The sequence below is a fragment of the Mastigoproctus giganteus genome, chromosome 7 (genome assembly GCF_048544385.1).
Source record: "Mastigoproctus giganteus isolate SK-2022 chromosome 7, ASM4854438v1, whole genome shotgun sequence".
Classification (NCBI taxonomy): Eukaryota; Metazoa; Arthropoda; class Arachnida; order Uropygi; family Thelyphonidae; genus Mastigoproctus; species Mastigoproctus giganteus.
In genome coordinates, this window is record NC_143581.1 from 105,616,075 (window position 1) to 105,643,769 (window position 27,695).

At 37.3% G+C, this 27,695-nt stretch overlaps 1 protein-coding gene across 4 annotated transcripts in view; it reads left to right on the forward strand.

Annotated features, from left to right (window-relative positions):
• The window catches only part of LOC150083125 (mitochondrial glycine transporter-like), a 298,096-nt gene extending 278,032 nt beyond the window's left edge, over nucleotides 1-20,064 (forward strand). For all 4 annotated transcript variants that reach the window (XM_090377060.1, XM_090377059.1, XM_090377061.1 and 1 more), the window contains exons 10-11: nucleotides 52-144; nucleotides 19,488-20,064. In XM_090377060.1, the coding sequence (XP_090233186.1) occupies nucleotides 52-144; nucleotides 19,488-19,514 (120 nt within the window). In that variant the 3' untranslated portion in view covers nucleotides 19,515-20,064. The remainder of the gene's footprint in view (nucleotides 1-51; nucleotides 145-19,487) is intronic.
• The last annotated feature ends 7,631 nt before the right edge of the window (nucleotides 20,065-27,695 follow it).

A 27,695-nucleotide genomic window follows, 5' to 3' on the forward strand; every position in this document is an offset into this window, starting at 1 on the left:
TTATCATAAAATTGTTTCTGTTCATTCTTGCTTGTGTTTTATTGCCTTTAGGACAATGGTCTCGTGGGTTTTTTTAGCGGATTGGCACCACGTATGGTAAGACGTACTCTAATGGCTGCAATGGCATGGACAGTATATGAACAAGTTAGTCTATATTTTTAGTTTTTAATTAAAGATTGTACTTTGAAATATTGATTTTCAAGAGGCTTATAGTTATTTGGAAATAGAACACTAACAACATGATCTAATTTTGAAACATTTATTTCTGTATCAATACCCTAACATATTCCTTTTTTACAACCTAAAACTTATTACATATCAGTATGATGAGAGAATGTTGTTTTTTTTTTTTTTTTTGGTTCCTCACTCAGTGATGGAATAAAAAAAAAAAAAAAAAAAAAAAACTATATATGCATTCTTCTGTTGTGTTAAAATGAAAAAAGAGCACTGTTGAGATTCGTGAAACAGTATTTTCTTTAAGTTCATTGAACAAATAAAGGCTCTGAAAATTAGATTTTATAGATTTTTCTGTTTCCTTTTCCAGATTATAAATTATTCTGTTGCTGGGAATAAATGCAAAATATATATAAATATGGCCATTGTAACTCAATATTTTTTTTGAGGTTTACAGTCTGTGTTTTTCGGAGCCATGGAGTTACTCAAACAGATTTCAGGGCTTCTGCAAAACTTCAATATTAATTTTTTTATTTAATTCTTTTTTTAACTTGCATATAGTACTGATAATTATTGGCATTCTGTGAAAATATTTTTACAAAGTATTCCATTGCTTGAAAATGTTTTAAAAGCACAGGCTTAGATGTAATGTTTAATATTGGCAAAAATATATTTGAAGTTATATTATTTTAAAAAATAATACTTACACGTACTCTATTCTAAGGAGTTCTTTTTACTCAGAACTTTCTATAAGTAACATAACATACGTTTTTAAACACAAATATAAAGTGTAACTGCCCTCATATAATACAGTTCCCTAAGTACGTGGACGGTAAGATCTCAGAGACACCCATATCACTGATGGCATTACCCCACTTACCCTAATTCATATGACCTAATAGCTTAATCCATATTTCCCACTTGCCCTAATCACATTTCTGTTGTGTGTGTGTGTGTGTGTGTGTGTGTGTGTGTGTGTGTGTGTGTGTGTGTGTGTGTGTGTGTGTGTGTGTGTGTGTGTGTGTGTAACCATATCCCAATTTTTTGGAGCAATAAAAATATAAAAATGGACTTCAAAAACATAATGAAAAAAATAAACAAATATAACATCAAAATAATAATTAATTTATTTTCTTTATGTAAATACAAATTGTTTAAAATACAAATGCCTTGATATCAAATAAAGAAATAAACACATTTAAAATACAAATTATTAAAGTTTAAATTATACTAATCATTTAGTGGAAGAAAGTAACCAACTGCTCGCATAAAAGTATGTAAATTGATTTCCCCATATTGTCTATCTGTTGTTAATTTATTAATTTCTTATATTAATGCCCTCGTATTTATGGTTTTTACAAGGTGGAAGATTTCCAACATTTACTAATCCTATTCTCTTAAGGTTAGCTTGTTGTTTTTTAAATAGGTAATCATCTTCCTTCCATGTATTAACATGATGGTGCCCTACAGATTTATTTAAGGCATAATGCCATCCTTCCACGTGATTTATTGTCCGAGGACCAAAATTAGCATGATTCCACAATGATGGCAGAAAGTGAGCGGTGAGTCCAATCCAGTTTGTTTCTTTTGGCACCTCCGTAGCCAGGAGCAGTAGTGCGTAGCACACACTTCTTGATTAGACCGGGGTTCAAGCCGGTGATCCACCAAATACCGGAGGATGTGGAAAGGTCAGGGAATGACCACCGCTTATCCCCAGAGCAATATGGCCTTAGTTGCTAATGCTCCTAAAAACCAAATAACAATAACAACAACCAGTTTGTTTCAAAGTATTTTATAAGCTCTTCACACTTTTCATATGAAGGATGTTCTGGGTGGGCATTCTTGAATGGTTCTGTCCGAAGCTTCTAAATAAACAAATGTTAATCCCACCATCGACTTCACTAGCTTTCTGACAATTTGTTCCTCTATGTATGTAATTTCAGCATCAGAAAATGTTCTTCTATGGATCTCATCCCAGCACTTTTGTAATCTTGGAATTTTCTTGGTTGATATGTTGTCCCGATTTGCAGTGCTTTCTGTTGAATTAATCGGAACATGCGATTGTACGTTGATTTTGACTTATCTGGAAGAAGAATATAAAGAAATGGAAACATTTGGCCTCTATGCATACTACAAGAATCCCGGATCCAGGATAAAAACGTAGCATCAGCATGGTCTGATGATAGGTATCGGTAAGGTCCTGAACCAGCTGGCACACCAACTATAAATTATAATATTAATATTATAATATAATAATAATTATATTATAATATTTATAATATAATTATATATTATATAATTATATTTATATAATATATATAATAATAATTATAATATAATAATAACCTTAATAGGTATTATTCCCCCGCTGTAAAGAGCAAACGGTGCTCTTTACAGCGGGGTATTTGCTGATTGGCTACTATTTGAACAAATTCTTAGGTCGACAAATGCAGATGGAAACACCGGGAAGGCATTACCTCACTTGCTCATCAACCCCACTGTAAAGAGTCATTAGAGTGAAAGGGATTGAAGGGATGCAATTATATACTTGCTTAGGGTAATTGATAGTAGTACCCCCCCTTTACCATTGGGACAAGATTAGGCCAGGTCACTATTAGGGCATGTACAATTCGGACATGTCACTATTATGGCAAGTGCTCATTAGGGCATGTACGATTCGGACATGTCACTATTATGGCAAGTGCTCATTAGGGCATGTGCGATTCGGGCAGGTCACTATTACGGCAAGCATTCATTAGGACATGTGCGATTCGGGCAGGTCCCTATTATGGCAAGCATTCATTAGGGCATGTGCAATTGGGGCAGGTCACTGTTATGGCAAGCGTTCATTAGAGCAAGTCACCATTAGGGAAAGTGACCATTAGTGCTTCTGAGATTAGGGCATATAAATTATGGCAAGTGAGACTAAACCGCATTGATAAAATCAATAATGTGGTATAAACTCGCTATAGCAGACATCTGACATGCACAAATAAAACTTTAAAATCTTCCTCAAATCGAGACTATAACACTTTTTTTGATCAGTTGTCATGTGTCAGGTAACAAAGATAGCAATCATATAGCCATCCATTAGTTTAAACTCTTATGCTTGGAGGGTAGGTAATTAGAGTTGGAAATTACGTTCTTATGTAAACCAGAATTCTATGCATCAGATGTTACAAATGGGCATCAGACATGAATCTTTATATATTTTGTTGTGAAATGTTTTTAGAAATGAAAGGTTACAATAATTAGATGATCTAGTATTGAAATTTAATCAAATTTGGATTTCTGATTATGAAATGTGCCATGGTGGACTAGTTATGATGCTCCTGAAACATCATATGAACATTAATTGAATCTTTATATATTTTGATGTGTATCAATGGATTTTTTTTATAATAAGGATAAGAGTAGTTGTTACAAGAGCAATTAATTATAATTTTTGAATTTTAGCCCACCTGGGGCACTCTTTATACCAGACACCTAGAGTTTGGTATAAAGAGTTTGAAGAGTTTGGTAAATCCTCTTGAAGGTATTAAATTGGGGGATGCATCAAGCTCTCAGCTGCCCAACTCAATGCCAACCTCACTCTTGTGCATCAGGCAACACAGCAGCAATCTCTAAGGCAGAATGCACTGGTCCCACAGAAGTTAGTTATCGTCGGTGATTCTATTGTCAGAGAGAGACAGGTAATATATTGTGTAAAAAGGATAGGTAGAATAGGACCAGGGTATATCTGCCAGGGGTAAAAGTTGACGACATTGTAGAGCATGTATAATTTTTTAAGGGCACTAATGATATTAACAGTAGGAGATCTGCAGATTTACTTAACAAGTACAGGTCAAAGTTGAAAAAAGTTGTGAGTTAAGGTTAAATTTGAAAGTATCTGCAATTCTGGCAAGACAGAATATGAGAGCTTTGTCAATTAACTTGGCCCTGGAGAGACTGCGCAAGGCTCATGGGATATAATTTTTTGCAGTGTGGCTGTTCTTGTTAACAGAAGAGGCAGGGATGGGATATGCTTAAATAGAAGGGGTGCAAGACTGTTTGCTGATGCTATCGAGGCATCGTTAGGTTGGTTGGAAAACTGGTAGCTTGGGGCGATTCACAGACTAAAAGATTAACAGTAGCCGCTGGCAGAGGCAAAAGTGCACTTTCACCTCTGCCAGCGAAAGAAACTGCTCATTGCAATAGAAGCAGTGCATTCATGCACTGCTTCTATTGCAATGAGCAGTTTCTTTTGCAATGAGCTTCTATTGCAATGAGCAGCAGCCTAGAGAGTAAGTTGCTGGGGATTTCAAGTGCTGCTGGGAATCATCATGGAACAAGTAAATACATTAGCATTAGTAGAGGCATGCAAGAAAGCAAACTTATGCAGCATCAGCCAAAAAAAACCCCTCCCATTTCACCCCTCCATTCGTTCCAAATGCCTGTCCAGCTGAGCCTTAAATTTATTTAGGCTATCAACTTCCACAACAAAAGATGGAGATCTGTTCCACCAATCAACCACCTGCTGGTTAAAGGCAAATTTCCACACATCTGTTCTACAACTGTCTTTCCTCAGTTTGAATCTATGCCCCCTCAGGTTTTTAAGCTGAGCAAGAATCTCATCAGCATTCAGCTTGCTCAACCTATTAAAGGCCTTATGCACCTCAATCAGATCACCTCGGAGGTGCCTATTCTCCAGTTTTTGCAATTTGCAGAACTTAAACCATTCTTGGTAAGAGCACCCTTTTGTTCCCCTCACCAAGCTTGTTGCCCTTCTTTGTACTCGTTCTAGCAACTCTACATCCTTCCTAAATGAGGCCTCCAGACCTGTACACAGTACTCTAGGTGTGGCCTGACCATTGCCTTGTACATCAGGATGATCAACTCCCTTTCCCTGCTAGCAAAATTCCTATATATCATTAGCAAGACTCCATGACCTGCCCTGGAAGTCTGTCTGCACTGCTCAATGAACGTCATATTTGACTGCACAATTATCCCCAGGTCTTTTTCACTTCCCACTTCCCTGAGTGTAATACCACACAGTTGGTACTTTTCTCTTGGGTTATTGCTACCCATATGCAGTACTTTGCATTTGTCAATGTTGAACTTCAGTTGCCACTTCTCAGCCCATTTGCCCAGCTAATCTAGATCCAGTTGGAGTAGCATACTTTCTTTACTGTCATTAACAACCCTGCCAACCTTTGTATCATCTGCAAACTTCAACATTAAACCTGATATACCTTTATCAATATCATTGATGAATACACAAAACGTCAATATTCAACCCATCTATGTTAAGTGGTCCAATCTGATACATCCCTTTCCTTCTAGAGTTTTCATAAGTAAAGAACTTTTTGCTGGTTTTCCTTTGCATCCTTTACTAAAGATTTTTTGTAATCTGCCTTTGCCTGCCTACCCTCCTTTGTGACTTGACTACAGACAAGTTTATATCTGCCATAGATTTCTGTCACACCTGATAATCCCATACATTTTACTTCTTTGCCACGAGCTTCATTAATTCATCTGATATCAATTTAGGCCTAAACCTTGAACAGTATTTCTTAGTTGGAATGAAAAGCTTAGTAGCCTCCAAGATTGTTAAGTCCATGAAAGCTTCCTATTTAGAATTCAATGTTGGTAACATCATCAGTTGAAACCCCTGTAGTCACCTTTATGAAAGCGAAAGCCCTTCCCTTTAGTTACATCTTTAAGTAATTCCCATATCAGTACATTGTGATCTGTCACCTAGTGGTTGCTTTATCTGAAAAATCATAATGCGTGAATGATCACTGCTGATAATCAAATCAAGAGTATTACTCCCTCTGGTTGACCCTCGAACATGTTGCTGCAGAAAACAATCCTACAATAAATCCACAAAAGTCTTGCTAGTGTGCGTGTGACCAACCCACAAGTTCCAGTCAATATCTGGAAAGTTAAAATTCCCCATTATAAGACATTTGATTTACTGGCCCACTCTATTTTTCTGCACAACTGCACATTATACTCATCAGATTCATTAGGCCTATAACACACACCTACTCATTTTTCCTTTCCCAGTGCTTATGTCACACCAAACAGACTCACCATTGCATTGTCCACCAATATCAATTGGATGCACTTCCTTAGGTTTTTGTGTTTCTTAACTAACATCATACGCTTCCTCCCTTCCTGTCCTGTCTATCCTTTCTGTACACATTGTACTCCCCAAATTCCAATTCTGCACTGCTTATATCTGTGTGACACCACATCTCTGATATTACAAGAATATCTGCCATTGATGTCTTGACTAGCACTTCAAGCTCTATCAAATTTATTAACTATACCCGAGCATTGGTGTACATGAAAGTATACATTAACCTGTTTCTTCTCTTAGTTACCCTAACACAGCCCATGTATTTATTTATTCCACTATGATTCCCAACAGTCCTGGAAATCTCCATTGCCTTGCTTTCCATGCTGCTGCTGTTCATTCTAATAGAAGTGTAAGAATCAGTTTTGCCTCTGCCTGTGGTCACTGTTAACCTTTTAGTTTGTGTAGCCCCCGAAGTTAGCAGTTTTCCAACTCACCTAACACTGTCTCGATAGCATCAGCAAATATTCTTGCACTCTTTCTATTTAAGTGTACTCCATCCCTATAGAAGCAGTCTCTCCTGTCAACAAGATAGACCAGGCTGAAAAAAATTACAGACAGGAAGAAAAGTGCACAATCTCTCTAGGGCCGATTTGATCGACAAAGCTCTCATCATATGCTCCCTCCTATCATGGCTGTGCAGAATTGCAGACACTTTCACATTCAACCCTGACTTGCGACTTTTTTTCATTATTGACCTGTACTTGTTAAGTAAATCTGCTAATCTCATACTCTTAATGTCATTATTTCCAACGTGTACAACAATATCACCTTTTGTACTCTTAAAAGGTGATATCTGCTCTACAACGTCATGAACTTTTGACCCTGGCAGACCCTGGTCCTGTTCCACCTGTCCTTCTTGCATAGTATATTCCCCATCTCCCTGACAATAGAGTCACCAACAATAACTAGCTCCTGTGGGACCAGCACATTCTGCCTTGGAGATTGCTTCTGTATTGCCTGATGCACAGGAATGAGCTTTGCTGTTGAGCAGGGCAGCTGAGAGCTTGATGAGCCCTCATATTAATTTCTTCGAGTGTATTTACCCTACACCTCAGTCTCTCATAGACTCCCATCACAGCACTGAGTTGGCGCCTAATTTCTTGATACGCTAGGCATCTATCACACACAAAGCATCCTCCTTGGCTAGATCATGTCCTGTTTTAGAAAGTTCAACAAACATTTCACACTTCGCACATTTTTTGAAATTGTGATGTGTTGGAGAATTGCCCCCTTCGTTTCTCCTCCAAGTCACAGCACTCTCACTAGACCGTGATATTTGCTTTGCAGCTGTAGTCTGGTTCATGATTTCCGTTTAAATACAATTTAATTAACAATGAAATCTAATAAGATTAATAAATATTTTTGATTAATTGATAATACTATACTAAGCTAACAATTCCTAATACAGTGTTGCGTATTAAGCTATCTAGTTTTACCTTATACCTTACACCAGTGGTTCTCAACCTTTTATGCTTCATGACCCCCCCGGAAATGTGTATGTAACTGGCATACCCCTTGTATAGATAGATAAAACTATAGTTATAGTATAACAATGAGAATAAAATAAAACATATATATATATACACACACATACACACATTAAATTTTGTGTTCATAAATTACATATATCGATAAACACAGAGTGACATAAACAATTTAACAAATCTTATAAAATTATAAACATTTCACTGGGTAATCCATGAGATGGTTGCACTTATTTACACTTGCACAGTTCAAAGTGTCGCCGTAAAAAAGATGGTTTCCTAGAATTTTGTGACAGGACTTCAGAGCAAACAACCCACTGGATTTGGTTCTACTAAAGTTCCTGTCCATGTAAAGCCAAATTGTAAATATGATTCATGATATTTACGTTTTTTTATATTTTTATCACTTGATTGTTTAACTTTTAACGTTCTTTTAGTTACTGCTGAATCCATCTCTTTACTCACATGGGATGATGACGTAGTTGTAGATGTTGAAGCAATCAGCTCCGGCTCCACGTTACTTTTCATCTTAATTATCCATTTATCCATGTTTCAGGTCACTTTTGAAACACGTTCATTTAACTTCACAGTAAACTGAAGACTAAAAATAACTTTAAGCACGGCAAGTGAAATAAATCACAACAAATAGATAGAGCAGTAAGAAGGCACATTCACTTAGAATAGATGTTTTGACTGGGAGATCAGCTGTTCGGGTAGATTTGGCTCTCAGGTAGGGAAGGGGAGGGAGGATTGACAAAAGTGTACAGACATGAACTACAGCGGTGTGCTTCGTCATTCAGTTCTCAGAAATTAATCAGTAACAGTGTTGCCAACTTAGCAACTTTTGAGCTCTCACGGCGTACCCCCAAAAGTTTTACCATGTACCCCACGTTGAGAACCACTGCCTTACACTATCAGTTTGAGATATACACGTTAGGCTAGTTCAACAATATTGGCGCCAACACCGGGAGTCGCAAGTTCCAAAAATCACTAGTTAAATTCAAAATAAGAAGCTAACGAACACTACTAAACCTATTTAATATCTTTGTAAAACACAATGTAGTATGTTAATTAACGAAGAATACGGTAAAACTATCAAAAATACTTATCCGTTTACAGCAGCCAAAAATCCACCGACTGTTCTCTTCGATTACATGGGCATATATAGTAAACAGGGTAACTGAGAGTAAGAACAGGTGCATATATACCTGTATGTATGCCAATGCTAGAAGTGAAGTAAATAAATTTGATGAATTTGAAGTGCTGGTCGAGACATTAAAGGTGGATAGTGTTGGGATATCAGAGATGTGGTGTCACACAGATATAAGTAATGCAGAATTGGAATTTTGGAGTGTAATGTGTACAGAAAGGATAGACAGGATAGGAAGGGAGGAGGGGTTATGCTGTTAATTAAGAAAAACATAAAATCTAAGGAAGTGCATCCAGTTGACATAATATGTCAAAGGACTCAAAATGCCCAAGATACCAAAAAGCTGTGAAACAACTCAAGGTCGTTTCACAGCTTTTGGTATGAGTATGGATGCACCATAAAAAAAGGTAAAGTGCAGCCATTATCAACCCACTGCAGGATGGAAGCCTCCTCAACAATTCATGCTGAGGGAAATGGACCATAATCTGCCACGCTGGTCCAGTGCAGGTTGGCAGATCAACCATATTCAGCAGTCAGGGGCTTGAACCCCGGTCTACTCAAGGAGCGTGTGCTACTGCACTCCCACTCCTGACCACTCGGCTATGGAGGCTCCTAACAAGAACTTTTGGTATGAGTTTTGTTCTTTGTTCATGTTAGAAACCAGTTTCTAACAAGAACAAAGAACAAAAAGAGATTCACAATAGAAGCTGATCCGATAGCAGTGATGTCTCTGAATCCAATACTCCCCAGTGAGCTAAAGGCATCCTGAGAGGGGTGCCTCTGTAGCCAGGTGCAGCAGTGCGTAGCACACACTTCTTGATTAGACCAGGGTTTGAGCCTGTGACCACCAAATACAGAGGATGTGGAAAGGTCAGGGAATGACCACCGCATATCCCTGGAGCAATATGGCCTTAGTTGCTAATGCTCCTAAAAACCAAATAACAAGCATCCCTTGAAAAGACTAAGGCCAACAGATGTCCCAAAAATGACCCTCTGGAGGTGGAGATAATCAAAAGATTTGCCTCCAGCCTCCCAGATTACCTAATTTGTCTTTTTAAAAATTGCCTTGCCAAAGTGTATACCCTACCCCTTGGAAGGAAGCAAATCTTAGAGACTTATATTGACAAACCTGGACAAGAATCCAACCAATCTTAGATCTTACCGACTAATAGCTCTGCTGCCTGTGCCTGGGACAACCAGAGTAATCATGGAGAGATTATGCTTGTATGCATTGATGGCTCACTGTGCTCAGGCACACTTACAATCAGATAGAGAGTATGGTTTTAAATCAGGCACTTCCAATGAAGATGTCACGAATTACATAGTTGCTACAGTTAACAGTACAGAGGAAAAATACATGCTGGTTATATCCATTGACTTTACAGCAGGATTCGATGCCCTGTTGTGGCCTAGCATTTTGAGAAGGCTGTGCCATCCAAAAGTACCTATAAACCTATACAGCTGTGTAAAAATCTATCTGCAAAACAAACAAGTCATAGTAAGAACAAAATACCAAGAAATTAGACATCTTGTCATAAAAAGATGCTCTTAGGGTTCAGCAGTAGGTGCATTTTTCTGGAACTCAGAAATCTTGGACAAATTGAAACAGTAGCCTTAGCTGATGTGATGATAGTCAAAGCATCCAGAGCAGATCTAGGACATCAGGCAAATCAAGCATTACAGAAACCCACCAACTCACAGTCTCTTCAGAGAAGACAAAATCTATATTGCTCAAAGGTATATTAAAAAACAGGAGACTTCAAATCAAAGTTAATAAAACCACAATTAAATTGGTAGAAGAACTCTAGGGAGTGTATTTGATAGCAAGCTATCATTGTACTCTCATCTGACAAACCTCACTAAAAAAGTAAGAAACTATGCAGCCATGATCTCCAGAATCAGTAAAACTAACTGAGCATTAAAAAGAAAAATCCTTGCTATTATATATAAATCTGTTTTCCTTCCAGTTCTCTCATGGAGCTGGAATTTGGAACAATAATACATCATTAGTAAGAAACAAAGCAAAATTACAATACATTTCAAAGAGCTATTCTACTTGCCACCACAAGAGCCTGTCATAAAGAAGTACCCTTACCATGCAAGTATTAGCTGGACCCATGCCCTTATATTTGGAAGTTACACAAAGACGTCTGCATTACAAACTCAAAAAAGGAATTCCCACCCAATATATGGGACTTGACTAATAACATCAGACAGCAAAAAGAAGATAAAGAATAGCTATTATGTGGAGTTGGGTGAAAATCCCAGTGCCGCTTGACATGATACACTATATACTTTCAGTACACATTGAATCCCCCCAAATTCAAATTACAAAGGAGGTTAGACAAGTGAAGGCAAGAAATTTTTGGCAAAGGATGCAAAGAAAAACATCAAAGACATCTTTATTTATGGTTTTTTTTTTTTTTTTTTTTGTCCTCACCTTTTTTTATTGTTTTGGCATGCAATTTTTACGGCTGGATGCCCTTCCTGACACCAACCCTCACCCTTTATTCGGGCTAGGAATATGCGGTCATTCCTTGATCTTCCGCATCCTCCATATTTGGTGGTCACAGGCTCGAACCCTGGTCTGATCAAGAAGCGAGTGCTATGCACTACTGCTCCTGCCCACCTGGCTACGGAGGCGCCACGTCTTTACTTATGTAAACTGTAGAAAGAAGGGAATGAATCAGATTGATCCACTTGATATTGCTGGTTTGACTGTTGATGATCCTGCTCAGATAGCTGACAAACTGAATGAGCATTTTGCATCTGCGTTCACGCATTGGGAGTTCTGTAGGGAAGTCGAGGACAGCAGCTTTTTAAACTCTAACACGGAGCTAACCAATTTTTTAATAACAGAGAGCAAAGCAGAGGAGAAATTGTTGAAGTCATAGTTGGATGGGATCTATTCAGTTATCTATAGGGGCAGCAAAGGAAGTAAGCAAACCCTTAGCCATAATTATTACAGCATCCTTGGACTCATGGGTGGGCCCCACTGACTGGAGATGCACAAATGTATCTCCAATTTACAAAGGTGGATCAAAGGGTGACATGAGTAATTACAGACCTGTTAGTTTAACTTCTGTTCCACGAAAAATAATGGAGTTACTGGTTAAAGAAGCATTCTAGATCATGTAGACAAGACTGCAGTAATAATTTAGACACAGCAGGGTTTGTTAAGGGGAAGTCTTGTCTGACCAATTTGATTGAATACTATGATGTGGTCATGAAGGAGCTGGATGAAAAAATAATTTTGATATCGTATACTTGGATTTCAGGTAAGCTTTTGATACTGTTGCACATGGAAGTCTGCAGCACCTCTGTAGCCAGGTGGGAAGAAGCAGCAGTGCATAGCACACGCTTCTTGATTAGACCAGGGTTCGAGCCCGTCACCACCAAATACGGAGGATGCGGAAAGGTCAGGGAATGGCCACCGCATATTCCCGGAGCAATATGGCCTTAGTTGCTAATGCTCCTAAAAACCAAATAATAAACAAACATGGAAGTCTGCTGTAGAAATTGGAGCAGTATTGCATTCAGGGCAAGTGCTACAATGAATAAAAGAATGTTTGAGAAGACAGAGACTGGTAATGAATGTACATTGCTCTTTGTGGACTAATGTTCTTAGTGAATTCCTCAGGGTTTGGTCTTGGGCTCATTGTTGTTTTGTATATTTATGGTTGATATTGATGAAGTTTGTTGAAGATAATACATGTTGAAGATGAAGTTTGTTTGCAGATAATACAAAGGTTGGCAGAGTTGTTGTTGATGATAGTAATGACAGTATGCTACTCCAGCAGGATCTAGAAAAGTTGGGCAGAAGGGCTGATAAATGGCAACTAAAGTTTAAACATTGACAAATGCAAAGTTCTGCAAATTGCAGCATCTGGAGACCTGCAAGGTGACTTGATTGAGGTGTATAAGGCCTTGAATGGTTTGAGCTCTCTCAGTGCTGAAGGGATTCTTTCTCTTGTTCAGAATTCGAACCTGAGGGAGCATAAACTCAAATTGAGGAAAGACAGTTGTAGAATAGTTGTGTGGCAATTTGACTTTAGCCAGCAGGTAGGTGATTGCTGGAACAAACTTCCATCTGTGGAAGTTGATAGTGTAGATAAAATCAAGGAAGAATTGGATAAACTTTTGGAGCGAATGGATTTGTGAAATGGGAAGGTTTTTTGTTTTTTGGCTGATGCTGTATAAGCTTGCTTTTCTTGCATTATATGCCTGTTAATATGTGACAGAGGATGTGGATGCATTGAAGTATTTTATCTAATGCTTCTGCAATATCAGTGACCGCAGAGATCAATAAAAGATAGCAAATCCTTTCCACTCAACAATTCAGTTACATTTGGGTTAGTTTCATAGGAGCAGCACAAAGATAACAGTTTTGTCTTTATATAACTTTAGTAAAAAATATGTGGATAAGTTTCCTGTTTTGCTGAATGGGTATTTTTATAGAGTACTTTGTGAAAAGTACTGAGTAAATGGACTTTCACAAAGTACTGTGAAAATTATAGTTACCTAAGGATATCTTGTGACATTTTCCCAAGATATCCTGTGGTAAATAGAATTTTTTTTTTTTTTTTTTTCAAACTAATTTCCCTCATTATATTATCTTTTTCTTAATTCCCAGCTTGAGAATGAACCTCAAAGTTTTGGGTTTAGAATGTTGGCATTTAAAAACAAGTGAGGTTGTCAAGTAGGTATAGGTCTAATTTATTTACTTGTTAGCTTACTAAAGCATAATCATATTTGGTATCCATTAAATTTTCAGTTTAAACTCAAATTTATATGGAATTAAATGTCCATTACTTTAGGTCATTGTGAGTAATAACCGACTTGATTTCAGTTTAGTAAATGAGTTGTTATTTGCAGGAATAATTTACGGCAACTCGGGAAAATTTACAGGTTAAAGTGTTTATGGTGAAGCGGCACCAGAGGTCTCCCCGAACTCTGCATTTATATCACTGTGCTGAGGTACAGACTCTGTGGAGGCCATAGATGTAAAGTGTTGTGTGAGTTTGCGTAAGTGACATGTTGGGGTATTTTGAAGTGTTCTTCCTCTGGCCATTTAGCTGTAGGGCTCCTAGTGTGATCTCCCCCCCCCCATTGCCTCTCCAGCGTCCTGTGGAGGCAGTACAGGCAGTGATAGTATTCTGGCAAGTCCTGCCACCTAATTGTCTGAGCTTTCATTGACAGGACCTAAAAGAGAGAGAGAGAGAGAGAGAGAGAGAGAGAGAGAGAGACAGAGACAGAGACAGAGTATGGGGTGTAAGAGCACAAGAAGGGAGGGGAAAAGTTCAAAGTATTGAGGATGTAGAGGAAGGCATCCTCAAAGATTTTCAATGGAATTTAGAACTCCATCAGATGAGTGGGGTTTAGGGTCAAGGTGTAACAGTTCACTGAGTAAGAGAACCTGGTGCAGATCAGCATGTGGCAGATACAACATAGCTTGGAGGGTCTTACCAAGATTGGCAGGCAAGCAGTGTCAAGTTCAGTGAAGTTGTTGCCTAAGTTAGAAGGTCCGAATCCATTAGTGGTTTCTGTTCGAGTGATAGTTGTTGCCTAAGTTCAGGAGGTCAGATTCCATTAGTGATTGCTAGTGTGCGTGTGCGCAGTCGGCAGTCACACATTGTTGGCTGTCCTTACATTGGTTAGCTTCATATAGATTGCAGCTCTGCAACGATGAAGGTAATATCAATATCTGCAAAGGGGAGGTGTCCCAGGTGAATTGGTAATCAGAGGATAGTTAAATGAGTAAGAGTTGGTCCAGAGGCTATGCTTATTTGATAATGGTGAATTGATAGACAGGAGGCTACTGGTAAGCAGTTAATGATCATTGTTAGTTTAACATAGTCCTCATGATCCTGCGATGGTTGAAGAGATCCTGTGCGAAGTGGGTAAAGTACTTGTAGTTATCGTGACTGGAGATGAGGATATGTTTCTGGTTCATTGGCAAGTTAGTAATTCATGTGATTAATAGTGACCGAAGATCTTCATATTCTGGGCACTCATACATGATGTGCCACCAAGATTCTTCAAGACCGCAGTGACAAACTGGATCATTGACAATACCCAGGGAGGTTAACTTCTCCCGGATTGGCCCATGGCCTGTAAATAGGTATGTAAAGTAAAGGGCTGGGGAGAACCAGTGTGGGATCTTTGGAAAGGTTGAAAGTCACGTCCGGAATGAATTTTCTGGTGATTATTCCTTTAGTACAGGGGTGGGGAACCTCTTGCCTGCAGGCAAAAATTTTTCTTCCAGTCAAATTTGAAACTGCCCACTGACAATCCTCTAAAATGGCATTTGAAAAAATGGCTTAAGCCTTAAGTGCAAAACAGTCATTTAATATAATTTGCTTTAGCACTCCATAAACAAATTTCTGTTAGCCATAATGATTGTCTTGTGATATTAATCACGAGTCGGAATACATACAAAATGATGATGTAATAGTCACACCATTATTACAGCATTTAGCATTTGTTTCTCCCCAAAACGACACTTGCATGCATTGGTGTGTCTTATTAGGTCTTGTTATTGGTAGCGGATAATCAGTGTTGATTAAGTTTTGTCTAGGTTGGTTGTCGGTTGCATCATTACACATCATTGCAAATTAAGTGCAATAATTTTGAATGCTGGCAACATTTATGGTTTATTTGCTTATTTCTATTTAAGTCGATATTGTAAAGTGCATAAAAGTAATTCCTTTCTGCAATGACTAGTAATAAAAAAAGAAGAGCTGCTTGCGAAAGTTTTTTGTTTGATGAAAAATGGATGAATAATTATTTTTTCATGGAAGCAAATGAAAAGTGTGTGTGTGTGTATCATTTGGAAATAATCGATTGCAGTTTATAAAAAGTACAGTCTTGAACGCCACTATTTGACCAAGCATAAGGAATACAAAAAACTTAGAGACTCTGCATTTAGACAAGGTAACATATTTAAAACAATCTTTATGCAAACAGTAATCTATTTTCAAAAGACATTATTCATGAAAATAAATAAATAAATATTCATTTATTGCAAATACAGCAAGCTTACGGTACAAAGGAAATAAAATAAAATAATTGAATACATAGATCTGTCACACAAGCAAGCAAGTTATGAAGTGTGTGTGTGTGTGTGTGTGTGTGTGTGTGTGTGTGTGTGTGTGTGTGTGTGTGTGTGTGTGTGTGTGTGTGTGTGTGTGTGAGTGAGTGAGTGAGTGAGAGCTAATTGCAAAGAAACTGAAACCACACATCGAAGGCCAGTTTATTAAAGAGTGTATATTTGCTGTTGCACGAATTTTAACTCCAGAAAAGGAAAGATTATTTGAAAATATTAGTTTATCGTGGAGGAAGCTTCTGACCGTATAAAAGACGTGGCTAGCGATATCCAAGTATCCTTAAAACAAACAGCATCAGAATTTGTATTTTATTCCATAGCTGTAGAGAGAACAGATATATCAAATAACGCACATTTGGCTACATCATTTGTACGTGGGATAACAACAGACTTTATATGAGAAGATTTACTTGCTTTAAAATCGATGCTCAGGACTACCACAGGTATATCAACCTGGATAATTTTGAATGTAAGCAGGTAGCCCGCACCTGTTTATCATGAGTATAGGGTTCCTGTATTAACACGATGGGCATGTTCTCTTCATTAGCAATCATTTTAAGTTGATCAGGAATATCCTTCACTTACTGCATGTTAAGTTGAAGGAATTTAATTTGCTGGGTATTGAACTGTTTAGGGTGTAGGCCCATCATCGTCATCAGCCATTATCAATCCACTACAGGATGAAGTGGATTGATAATGGCTGATGGCCCATAGTTGATTATAATTTGTTGTGTTCTCTTTGCCTTTAGATGTATTGGCCAGGTTGAGTCCCTTATTGAGTGATTGTGAGGAAGCTGTGAATTTTTAAAGTTTGAGCAGACGGGCTCGTTGGTTTTGTTGAAGCAATCCTTGTACTCGTGCCCACATGTTGCCTCGCCTCAGCCTGGGTGCAGGTGTGTTGGTGTGCCCAAACCTGCAGCATTTAAAACATTTTGGGATGGCCATGTTTTTTTTTGAAACGGTGGCTATCCCTAGTTTATGTATAGCCTGTCTTGGCTCTTGATTATATTCCAAGTGTGTGGGGGGGGGAGCACAAGAAGGGAGGGAAAAGTTCAAAGTATTGAGGATGTAGAGGAAGGCATCCTCAAAGATTTTCAATGGAATTTAGAACTCCATCAGATGAGTGGGGTTTAGGGTCAAGGTTTAATTCAACAACCAGTTTACATTGGCACCGGACTTGGATTTTGGGTGGTATTCCGGTCTAACAAGTTCCTCATGGGTTGAGTCTGGATGTAACAATTGTAAGTTACGGTAATAAATTTCTTCAGTGATTTGCAATGGAGAAGCCTTTGGAGACATCAAAGATAATCACTGATGGGCCTTTTTTCCCTGGGCTGTTCTATGGTTAGGACAAGGGAAGAGATGGCTGAATTATTCATAATGGCCTCTATTTCTTTGGATGTGTCATTCTCAATCAATACTCCCACATTTCTAGTCTTCCTGAAATGTGGGAGTATTGGTTGAGATTAGTTACAACAGTATTTTTAACTTCTTTGCAAGACTTAATTTCCTCATTGTCAATGGGCTTCAAGATTACAATATTTGGGGTTTTCAATAACGTCTTTCTTTTGGGTGTTGGGCCGGAAGGTTCATTGCCTGTCTTGCTAATGGTCCTCAGTGCATTGGTGTACAAATGAATGCATTGTTGCATTTGGTTTATTAGTTCCAGCATACAGGCCTCTAATATAGCAGAAGCTTTCTCACCCTCTATATGTGAATTTAGAAGAAGGTATTCCATCTTGGACCACATTGTAATAATTTCACCTCTCAGTTGTTGTAGTCAGCCTACATAATGATTACTGGAATTTGCCATAAAGTTCTCCAGCTTGCATCTGAGAGTCAAGACTTGATCCATTAGCAGGCTGTCAGGGAGCATTGGATCTAGACTGGGGAATTCTCATTAAATGTGCTTAGGTGCTCCTGAGGCTCTGTAGGGTCATTGGTTCTCGTTGTCTTGTCTCTTACTATTTTTCTTTTGCTTATTTTTACTTGCAGAGCTGGGTCTGCATTCTTTATGTTCAATGGGTTCAAGATTGTCTTGGTCAGTGCCAGAGCTCTCACATGCACTCATATTTGCTGGATGTCAGTGGGAAGCCAGGATGGAATTCTGTAATTTTCTGCACCAGTAAAGTCAGGGAGCACAGCTGGGATGAAAGTAACAAAGTTCCAATTGGGCTGGGCTACCCTGGGTAGAATAATATTTGTTGCAAGGTTAATAAGTTCAGGTAAAGACCACTAGGGGAGCTGGTATTTATATATTAAATTGAGTTCATGGTATGTATCCAAGGTTGAAGAGAGGGGACTGAATTCGTTAGTTATTCAGCAAACACCCTTAAAATACATTCTATAATCACTAATACAGGCAATATGAATATAAATAAAGTTATTAATAACAGATTGATTTGCATATCCAATTATATAGTAAGAGTAAATTCACAAGTTCCATTAGCAGTACCTGTGCCGATCATTCATTCTATGGTAATGTAATCTATCATTTGAAAACAAAGGCCTTTGTCCATTTATTGGCCGTCTCACAGCTACATAAATTATCTCTAACACAAAGGCAACAGCATAGAAATCCCATAATTCAACATCTTTAAATGTAAAACAGTGTAATAACTAAAAACCTTAGAGTTTTGGAATTCTAATAAACCTACAAAATTGACACGTTAACTAACTTTAGAGAAAATTAGTACTTCAGAAACAACAGCCAGACAAGTACAAGGGGCAGCCATGTTATACAAATGTGAAAGCTGAACTGAACAAAGCAAAATTTTGAAAATCACTGATAACATAGCAATCCCATAAAAGCCTGCCACAAAAAAGGTATTGCAAGACTCACCAACTGCTGGGGAATCTGATGTACATATTTTAACTTACTAAAAACAAAATTAGACAACTTAATATTCCAACTGTTGCAGAGCACTCAATCCAAGTGGATGGTAACATTCATAGCCACCACTGAAGTTTATATCTGCTGGATAGGGAAACCAGAATTTCTGTGGATTGGGGGCATCCCTGCAAATTTATAGGCCAGCTGAATTTAAGGGAGGAGTGAAATGCATTTTTAAGAGTTTCTATTTTGCTGATGCCACAAAATCATGGGCTTCCTCCCACCATATGTCTAACACTAATGTTAATATTTTTGATGATCACCTTTTTTAAAAATTTTCCAGAAATTTTTTTCCAAATAGTAATCAGTAAAAGAACTTGAAGACTGAAAAAGAATTTATTTACAAAATAATTCCTTTGTAAGGATTTGAATACGTTCCAACTTAAAATTCACTTTAAAAAAAAAACTGGTTATATGAACTCATTTCTTCTGAGCTTCAAAGTGATATAATGGATAGTGTGTAATATTAAATAAAAATGCTATAAGTTTTAAATAATTCTAATTGAAAATTTGGTATTTTACTATTGTCTACTGAAAATGCTGTTTCCCTATTATAGGTAATAAAGGCAATTGGCTTAACATGATAAGCTGTTGAATGTCATATTAGGGCAAAGAATTATAAATCAAGTTAATTGAATAGCTGTATCCTGGACAACAGAAAACCTTGGAGATTTCTAATGAATGTGTATAGATTGTTGAATGTACATTATATAAAGTAAGAGAAGTGCTATTGCCTTGAATTTGTCTGTGATGTAAGCATAATCAAATATTTTAAAGTGGAATTAGTTAGTCTGAAAGTAATGCCTTTGACTTGTTAGGAAAAACCTTTCTCTATATTTATTTTAATAATTATACAATTATTTTTGTAAAGTTTATTTTATATATATATAAATTTCAGTAACTTTAGTGTTATAATCTTTTTAACACTAAAGAATATATTAGAGCTGCTTTTATCACACTGTCTCGGCACTTCGGGTGGGGGAGGAATGTGCACAAAATAAAAATAGTTTAAACTATTCTGTTATTTACTGTTACAAAGAAGACATTGTTTCTTGCTAGTAAGTTATGCTGTGTGATCAGAGTAGTGATGTTATTATAAATATAGCTGAAAGAATAAAAAAGCATTTTCATGAAGTTTAAGTGTATTATGTTTTAATTAATTTTACAGCACACATGCACACAGCACACTTATCTTGCCATACATTCTTGATGATTGTTTATTTAGGGGAATTTTAGGATAATCTATCTTAAGAAATCTTTCTAACTGAATGCATATATGCTCACACATACTTGGAAAATAAAAATGTCTTCAGCTTATTTTGTTATAAAAATTAAAAAAAATAATTGCATTACAGTATAACTTTTAGCTCTCATCCTTACTACCATGCCATTTAGAATTCTTGACTGTTGTGACTATACTTAAATCACATTTGGTATCGACTGTCTAGTACTGCCTCATTTAGGATAGCTTTCTGTGAAAGATTCGCTGATATATTCATAATTAGATTTTTCTGCTAATTCTACCCAGAATAAGGTTATTAACCGAAAATTTGCCAAATTGTTTTATTTTAAAATTAATTTCAAGACTAATTACACCAACCTTCAAGGCTTTTTTCTTCCAACAATGTCAAACTTTAAACACTACCAACACCAACATTAAATGGATCCCTAACCTAATTTTCATTTGAATCAAATAAAGAGGAGTAATTAAGGGTAGCCTCCAAAATGTGCAGGTACTGGATAATGTTATATATTTCATTGTATGGCATTTCCAGAAAGTTCACAAGTGTTGAAAATGAATCAATACTTGGTGTGAATTACTTCACAACTCAAGTTTTTAATAAACACTTCAACTCTGTTATTTACCAATATAATTACAGTCACTGCTAGAACTCAAAGTTAGTAAATTCAAATGCAAGAAGACATCTACTATGTATGGTAACATAACTCACTCGGTGGAAATGCCATTTCCACTCAGTGTTAGTAATTTTTTTATATATTATTCGAGTGCCTGAAGCTAAATGGCAACGCACTACTAATTTGAAGACTTGATACCATCAAGAAATAAACTGTTCAAAAATGTTATACACCACAATAAATAATTTTGCTAAACAAGCATCATTATAAACCCTTTACTATGTTCTTGTTCACATCATGATGAGTTAGAACAAGGATTACAAATTAGCCTTTCTCTGGCTGCTGACTTAATTTTAATTGTATTGATGAAAAGCATATTCCATAGTATATTTCTCTCTTTGTTTCTGTTTTAAAGCCACCTGGCTAAATATCTTAAACTAAAAGGCTTCCTTTATATTTCTTTTGCGAGTATCCCCCCCCCCCATATTACTGCAGCATTCCTATCATTGTATGCCTGAATTGAATCATTGAATATGCCTGCATTCCAACAAATGTTCTGCTGATTCTGATCTTTAGTATTCCCTTTAGCTCCTCCATGTTTGAAATTTTCTTCTGGCCTTGCCTATCTATACTTTGCCACATATTTTAACACATAACGCATATTTTTTATATATTATATGCTTTCTGTTATGCCCTAGTGTCAGATCTTTAAACAAATCTTCCCACTTATTAATTAGCTTAAAGCCAAATGGGCTTTAAGCCCATTTGACTTTAATGGGCATTTGTACTTTTTTAACAGAACTCAAATTTGTTGAATTTTAGGATGTGTAGAAGAGGGGTGGTGTTTTTTTTTTAAGGCTGATACTGCACTTAGAGAGTTGGTGTATATTAAGATCTGGAGTGTAGCTAAGTTATATGCATGTTCTAAAGCTAGTTTAATGGCATATAGTTCAGCAGTATATATGCTGCATTCTATCAGTAGGGAGATAGCACCGTGCAATGCATTAGATACAGCTACTGCACCCACAACAATATCAGTTTCAAGCCATTCATTAGTGTAAATTTGATAACAATGAGAATGATTAGTTGGTTGGGCTGCATGTAGTTGCTGGTGGCTAATGTATTTTTCCTCCAACATTTAAAGTAGCCATTGCAGGAAGCAGTTTCTATTTCTTGGTGATTAATGTTAAGTTGAATGTTCCAATTATTCATCAGATTTTGTTATCTTATTCTAGCAGGTTTGTTTTCATTTAGCTACTTTCATAAAATTGAATTAATGGTGGACAAAAGAGGTATTTCTTGACAGGATGTAATGGTAGGCTTCGAATATTAGCTGCATATCTGAGCAGTAGCATTTTCCTCCTGAGATTTAGTCAGCATTTGTTTGATTATATATGAAGACTTTGTACTAGAGATGTTCAAAAAGCTCCCAAAGCAGTTCTTAGAGCACTATGTTTGGTGGCATTCAATTTTATGAGTGCCCTTTCGAGCTGAATCATAAACAGCACCCCATAATCTTCTAAATAGGACCTGATTAGTACATAATACAGATGTAGCCAGGTGTAATGAACAGCATCCCACGTTGTTGCAGAAATACTTTTAAGAATGTTTTTTAATTTTTTTAAACACAAAGTATATAAATGACTGATGTGTGCTACAAATGTGAGTTTGCTATCTAATATTAGACTTAGAAATCAGACATAGTTATTGGAATTAACTGACTTTTTAATTGTAGTTCTGGTTCAGGATGCATGCTATAATTCTTAGAGAAGTGGATAATGGTGGGTTTCTGTCCTCAGAGGTGATATCCATTACGTGACATTCAATATCTTATTCTGTTCACTGAAGTTTTCTTTCTATGGTGTGCTTATTCTGAGAGTGACTCGAGATTGTGAGATCATCAGCATACATCCTTTTTGGGATAACATTTTATTTACTCGAATAGAAAATAATGTATCACTAAGTATTAATCCTTGTGGTGAGCCTTCTTCCTTAACATATGACTGAGATTGTACATTTTTGTATCATTAGCATTAGTAGAGGCATATGATGCAAGAAAGCAAGCTTATTCAGCATCAGCCAAAAAAAAAAAAAAAAAAAAAACACAACCACTACTCCCATTTCATCCCCTCCGTTCGTTCGAAATACCTGTCCAGCTGAGCCTTAAATTTGTTTAGGCTATCAACTTCAACAAGTGATGGAAGTCTATTCCACAAACCAACTGCCTGCTGGCTAAAGGCAAATTTCCGGACATCTTTCCGACATCCGTCCTTCCTCAATTTGAATTTATGCCCTCTCAGGTGATTATTCTGAGCAAGAGGCAGAATCCCATCAGCATTGAGCATGCTCAAACCATTCAAGGCTTTATACACCTCTATCAGATCACCTCGCCGGTGCCTAGTCTCCAGACACTGTAATTTGCAAAACTTAAGCCTTTCTTCGTAAGAGCAACCCTTTGTTCCATTCACTAATCTTGTTGCCCTTCTCTGTACTCATTCCAGCAGCAGGTCTACATCCTTCTTGAAATGAGGCCTCCAGACCTGTATACAATACTTAAGGTGTGGCCTGACCAATGCCTTAAACAAGAGAATAATCACATCCCTATCCCTGCTAGAAAAATTCCTGTATATCATTGACAAGACACCATGAGCTACTCTTGCAGCTCGTCTGCACTGCTCAGAGAACTTCATATCTGCCTGCACAACCACCCCCAAGTCCCTTTCATTCTCTACCACTGTCAGCGTAGTACCACAGAGTTGATACGTTGCTCTGGGGTTGCTGATTCCCATGTGTAGTACTTTACATTTGTCAATGTTAAACTTCATTTGCCACCTCTCAGCCCATCTGCTCAACCTTTCCAGATCCTGTTGCAGCAGCATAGTGTCAGTAGTGTCCTTGACAACCCTGCCAACCTTTGTATCGTCTGCAAACTTGGACATTAAGCCTGATATACCATCATCAATATCATTTATAAATACAGAAAACAACAATGGACCCAACACTGAACCCTGAGGAAATCCACTAATAACATTAGTCCACGTTGAGCAGTGTCCATTGATTACCACTCTCTGTCTTCTGCCACTCAACCATCCCTTTATCCATAGCAGCAATTTGCCTCCAATGCCACACTGCTCCAATTTGTGCAGCAGTCTTCCATGTGCAACAGTATCAAAAGCCTTTCTAAGATCCAAATATATAATATCAAAGTTATTCCCTGCATCCAGTACTTTTGTGACTACATCATAGTATCCAATCAAATTGGTCAGACAAGACTTGCCCTTAACAAAACCATGCTGTGTCTGAGCTATAACTGAATTCTTGTCCAGATAATCCTGCAGTGCTTCTTTAACCAGTGCCTCCATTAATTTTCCTGGAACCGAAGTTAAACTAACAGGTCTATAATTACTTGTGTCAGCCTTTGATCCTCGTTTGTGAATTGGGGTTACATTTGCACATCTCCAGTCTATGGGTACCTCCCCTGAGTCCAAAGAAGCTCTCATAATTATGGCTAAGGGTTGCTTACTTCCTTTGCTGCCTCCTTTAATATAACTGGAGAGATCCCATCCACCCCGGGTGCCTTTTTTATGTTTATCCTCAACAATTTCTCATCCACTTTCCTCTCAGTTATTAGAAAATCATCTAGCTCACTGCCAATTCACCTACGACATTCCCCTTCCTGAATAACTCCTCATGTGTGAATGTAGATGCAAAATACTTGTTTAGATTGTTAGCCACCTGAGCAGGATCCTCAACTGCTGAACCATCAACATCCAGTGGACCAATCTGATTCATTCCTTTCCTTCTTGAGTTTAAATAGGTAAAGAACTCTTTTTTGTTTTTCTTGGTTGGTATGTAAAGCCTGGGAGCTTCCAAGATTAGTTCCTTGAATGCTTCCCATTTTGAATTTGCTGTTGGTAACATCATCAGTTGGTCCCACTGTATAGAATTTAAATACTGTCTCAGACCATCATAGTCACCTTTACGAAAGCAAAAACCCTTCCCTTTACCTCTGATGGTAGTTACCACCTTGAGTAAATCCCACTTTAGCACACTGTGATCACTACCACCTAGTGGTTCCTTTATCTGCAGATTCTTAATGCATGAAGAATCACAACTGATAATCAGATCAAGAGTATTACTCCCTCTAGTTTCCTCCCGAACATGCTGGTGTAGAAAACAATCATCCAATAAATCCACAAAAGCCTTGCTAGTGTGTGAGTGACCAACCCACAAATTCCAGTCAATATCTGGAAAATTAAAATCCCCCATTATAAGACTCTCTGATTTACTGGCCCATTCTATTTCCCTGTACAGTATCTTATTATACTCATCAGAGTCATTAGGCTTATAGCACACTCCTACTCTCATACTTGAAGGATTCTGGGACACTCATACTTGAAGGATTCTGGGAAGTAAAAAGCTTTGTATAAAGCAAGGTAATTTGTCCCCTTAGTCCAAAGGAGTGAAGGTATTGTAAGATGCCGAATCTCCATGTTGTATTGAAAGCTTTTTTGACATCTAGACTTACCACAACTGAATGTTCCTCTTAAATAAATGCATTATGGATGTTTGATCATCATATCGAGTGTAGATCTCTTTCACCTAAATCCACGATTTTCATTTGTTAGATTTTCAGTTTCCAGATACTACGTGAACTGCTTATTTATGTACAGGTTTTTCTAATGGTTTTCCTAAGCAACTGTTGAGTGATATTGGTCAAGAGTTTTCTAGAACTAGCTGATCTTTTCCAGCTTTGGGAAAATTTAAGACAAAGGAATGTTGCCATGACTGCGAGTATGAATTTTCCAGTATGATCCGATTATAAAAAAATTATAATTTTTTAGCAGCAAATTTAAGGCTATTTTATTTTGTTTTAACATAATGTTATATATTCCATTTGGACCTACTGCACTGTTGGATATCCTGGTTAAAGCCTCTTTTATTTCACTTATTATAATCAGGAGATAAGTTAGTTTATTTGTTATTGCTCAGATGTCTTTTTGATATGTTTGAAAGGCTGTTCATATGCAGTTACTGCTGATGCCTTATACAAGGTATCAGCAAGGGCATTTTCTCTCTCCAGAGGGGAGGATATGTCCTGTTCATCACAACTGGAAATCAGGGAGGATATCAGTGGATATATGTCATTTAACAGTGTTTTTTTTTTTTTTTTTTCCCAAATTACATTGATATCTGTCATTAGTAATAGTAAATACAAAATGTATCCATGAGTTTTTTTTTTTTGTAGTTCACCAAATTTGCCTAGCTTTTGCTTCCATTTTCTCTTATAATTGATGAGGTTTGCTGTTGTGGGACACCTACGAAATAAGTTTCAAGGTTTTTTTTTTTCCATGTTTTCTTTATTACAAGATTCATTCCACTACTGACATATTTGTGTTTTCCACTGTGTGACTGGGGTATTGACTTGTAGCTGCTTCTAGTATTTGCTTGGTGATGTATTCAGTTACATTGCCTATGGGTTGGTCATGAAAAATGCGATTGTTAAGAGAGAAGGAGATACCTGCAGAAAATTTTTCCCAGTGTTTCTTTGAAGAATTTCCAGTTTGTTTGATTTTCTCTGTAATGATCTGAATGTCTGTGATTTGCAAATAATAGGAAAAAGCACATAAGCAACATACTGTTGAGGAACATCAATCATACGAAATCAGTATAGACACAGACAATTGGAACCACGATGAAGCAGCGATATAAGATTTTCATACAGAAGACAACCTAGAGGCAGACATGGAGTCTGGATGCTCCCTTTTACAAAAAAAAAAAAAAAAAGGAGGAAAGTAGACAATCGACACAAGCAAGTGAGCAACTCATAAAAAACAGTCCAATTCTTCTTTTTCTTTCCTGAAAACAACATAATGCAACTATACTGATGTCATCTTTTATGTGATCTCTAGATATGATCCTACATCCATCTGCTTGCAAGAGACTAATGTGACTTCTCAGGTGACTCCCAAAATCAAGAACTATACTTTGTACTGAAAAGACAAATGATCACTGCCAAGAGGGTAATTTAGTATAGTCCACTCTATGCTTTGGATAACAGTGGGGGAGCATATAGAGAGAGGTCAGTAGCAGAGGTGTGTTGGGAAATGCATATGAGTTAAGTACTGTTAGGTTTTGCTGATCCAGTAAATTTTCTGTTATATGTCTCCTTTTCTGTCCATGTGGGCAGAACCCCATAATGGTGGTTTTCATTGAAGTTGCCCAATAGGCAGAAGGGAATTGGAGTTGCATTATAATTTATTCGAGTTCTTCAGTGGTATAAATGTAGTTTGGAGAAAGATGTGTAGAAACAACAGTTATTGAAATTCCCAGCAACATGGAAATAGCAACTGTTTCTAGGGAAGTTTGAAGAGAAATTTTAATGGGTGGCACTCTTGTGTGCACTAGAATTGCCACACCACCACTTGCAGAGGAGATTGTATTTCTGTCTTTTCAGTACAAAGTATAGTCCTTGATTTTGGGAGTCACCTGAGAAGTCACATTAGTCTCATGCAAGCAGATAGATGTAGGATCATATCTAGAGATCACATAAAAGATGGCATCAGTATTGTTGCATTAGGTTGTTTTCAGGAAAGAAGAAGAATTGGACTGTTTTTTATGAGTTGCTCACTTGCTTGTGTCGATTGACTTTACTTTTCTCCCCCCTTTTTTTTTTTTTTGGTAAAAGGGAGCATCCAGACTCCATGTCCTCTAGATCGTCTTCTGTATGGAAATCTTATAGTGCTGCTTCATCGTGGTTCCAATTGTCTGTGTCCATACTGATTTCGTATGATTGATGTTCCTCAGCTCAACAATATGTGCCTTATGTGCTTTTTCAGGATGCTGTATTACCAAGATTGTCTGTCAGTATTACGATTGGTACATTATACCTTTGATTTATGAGACTT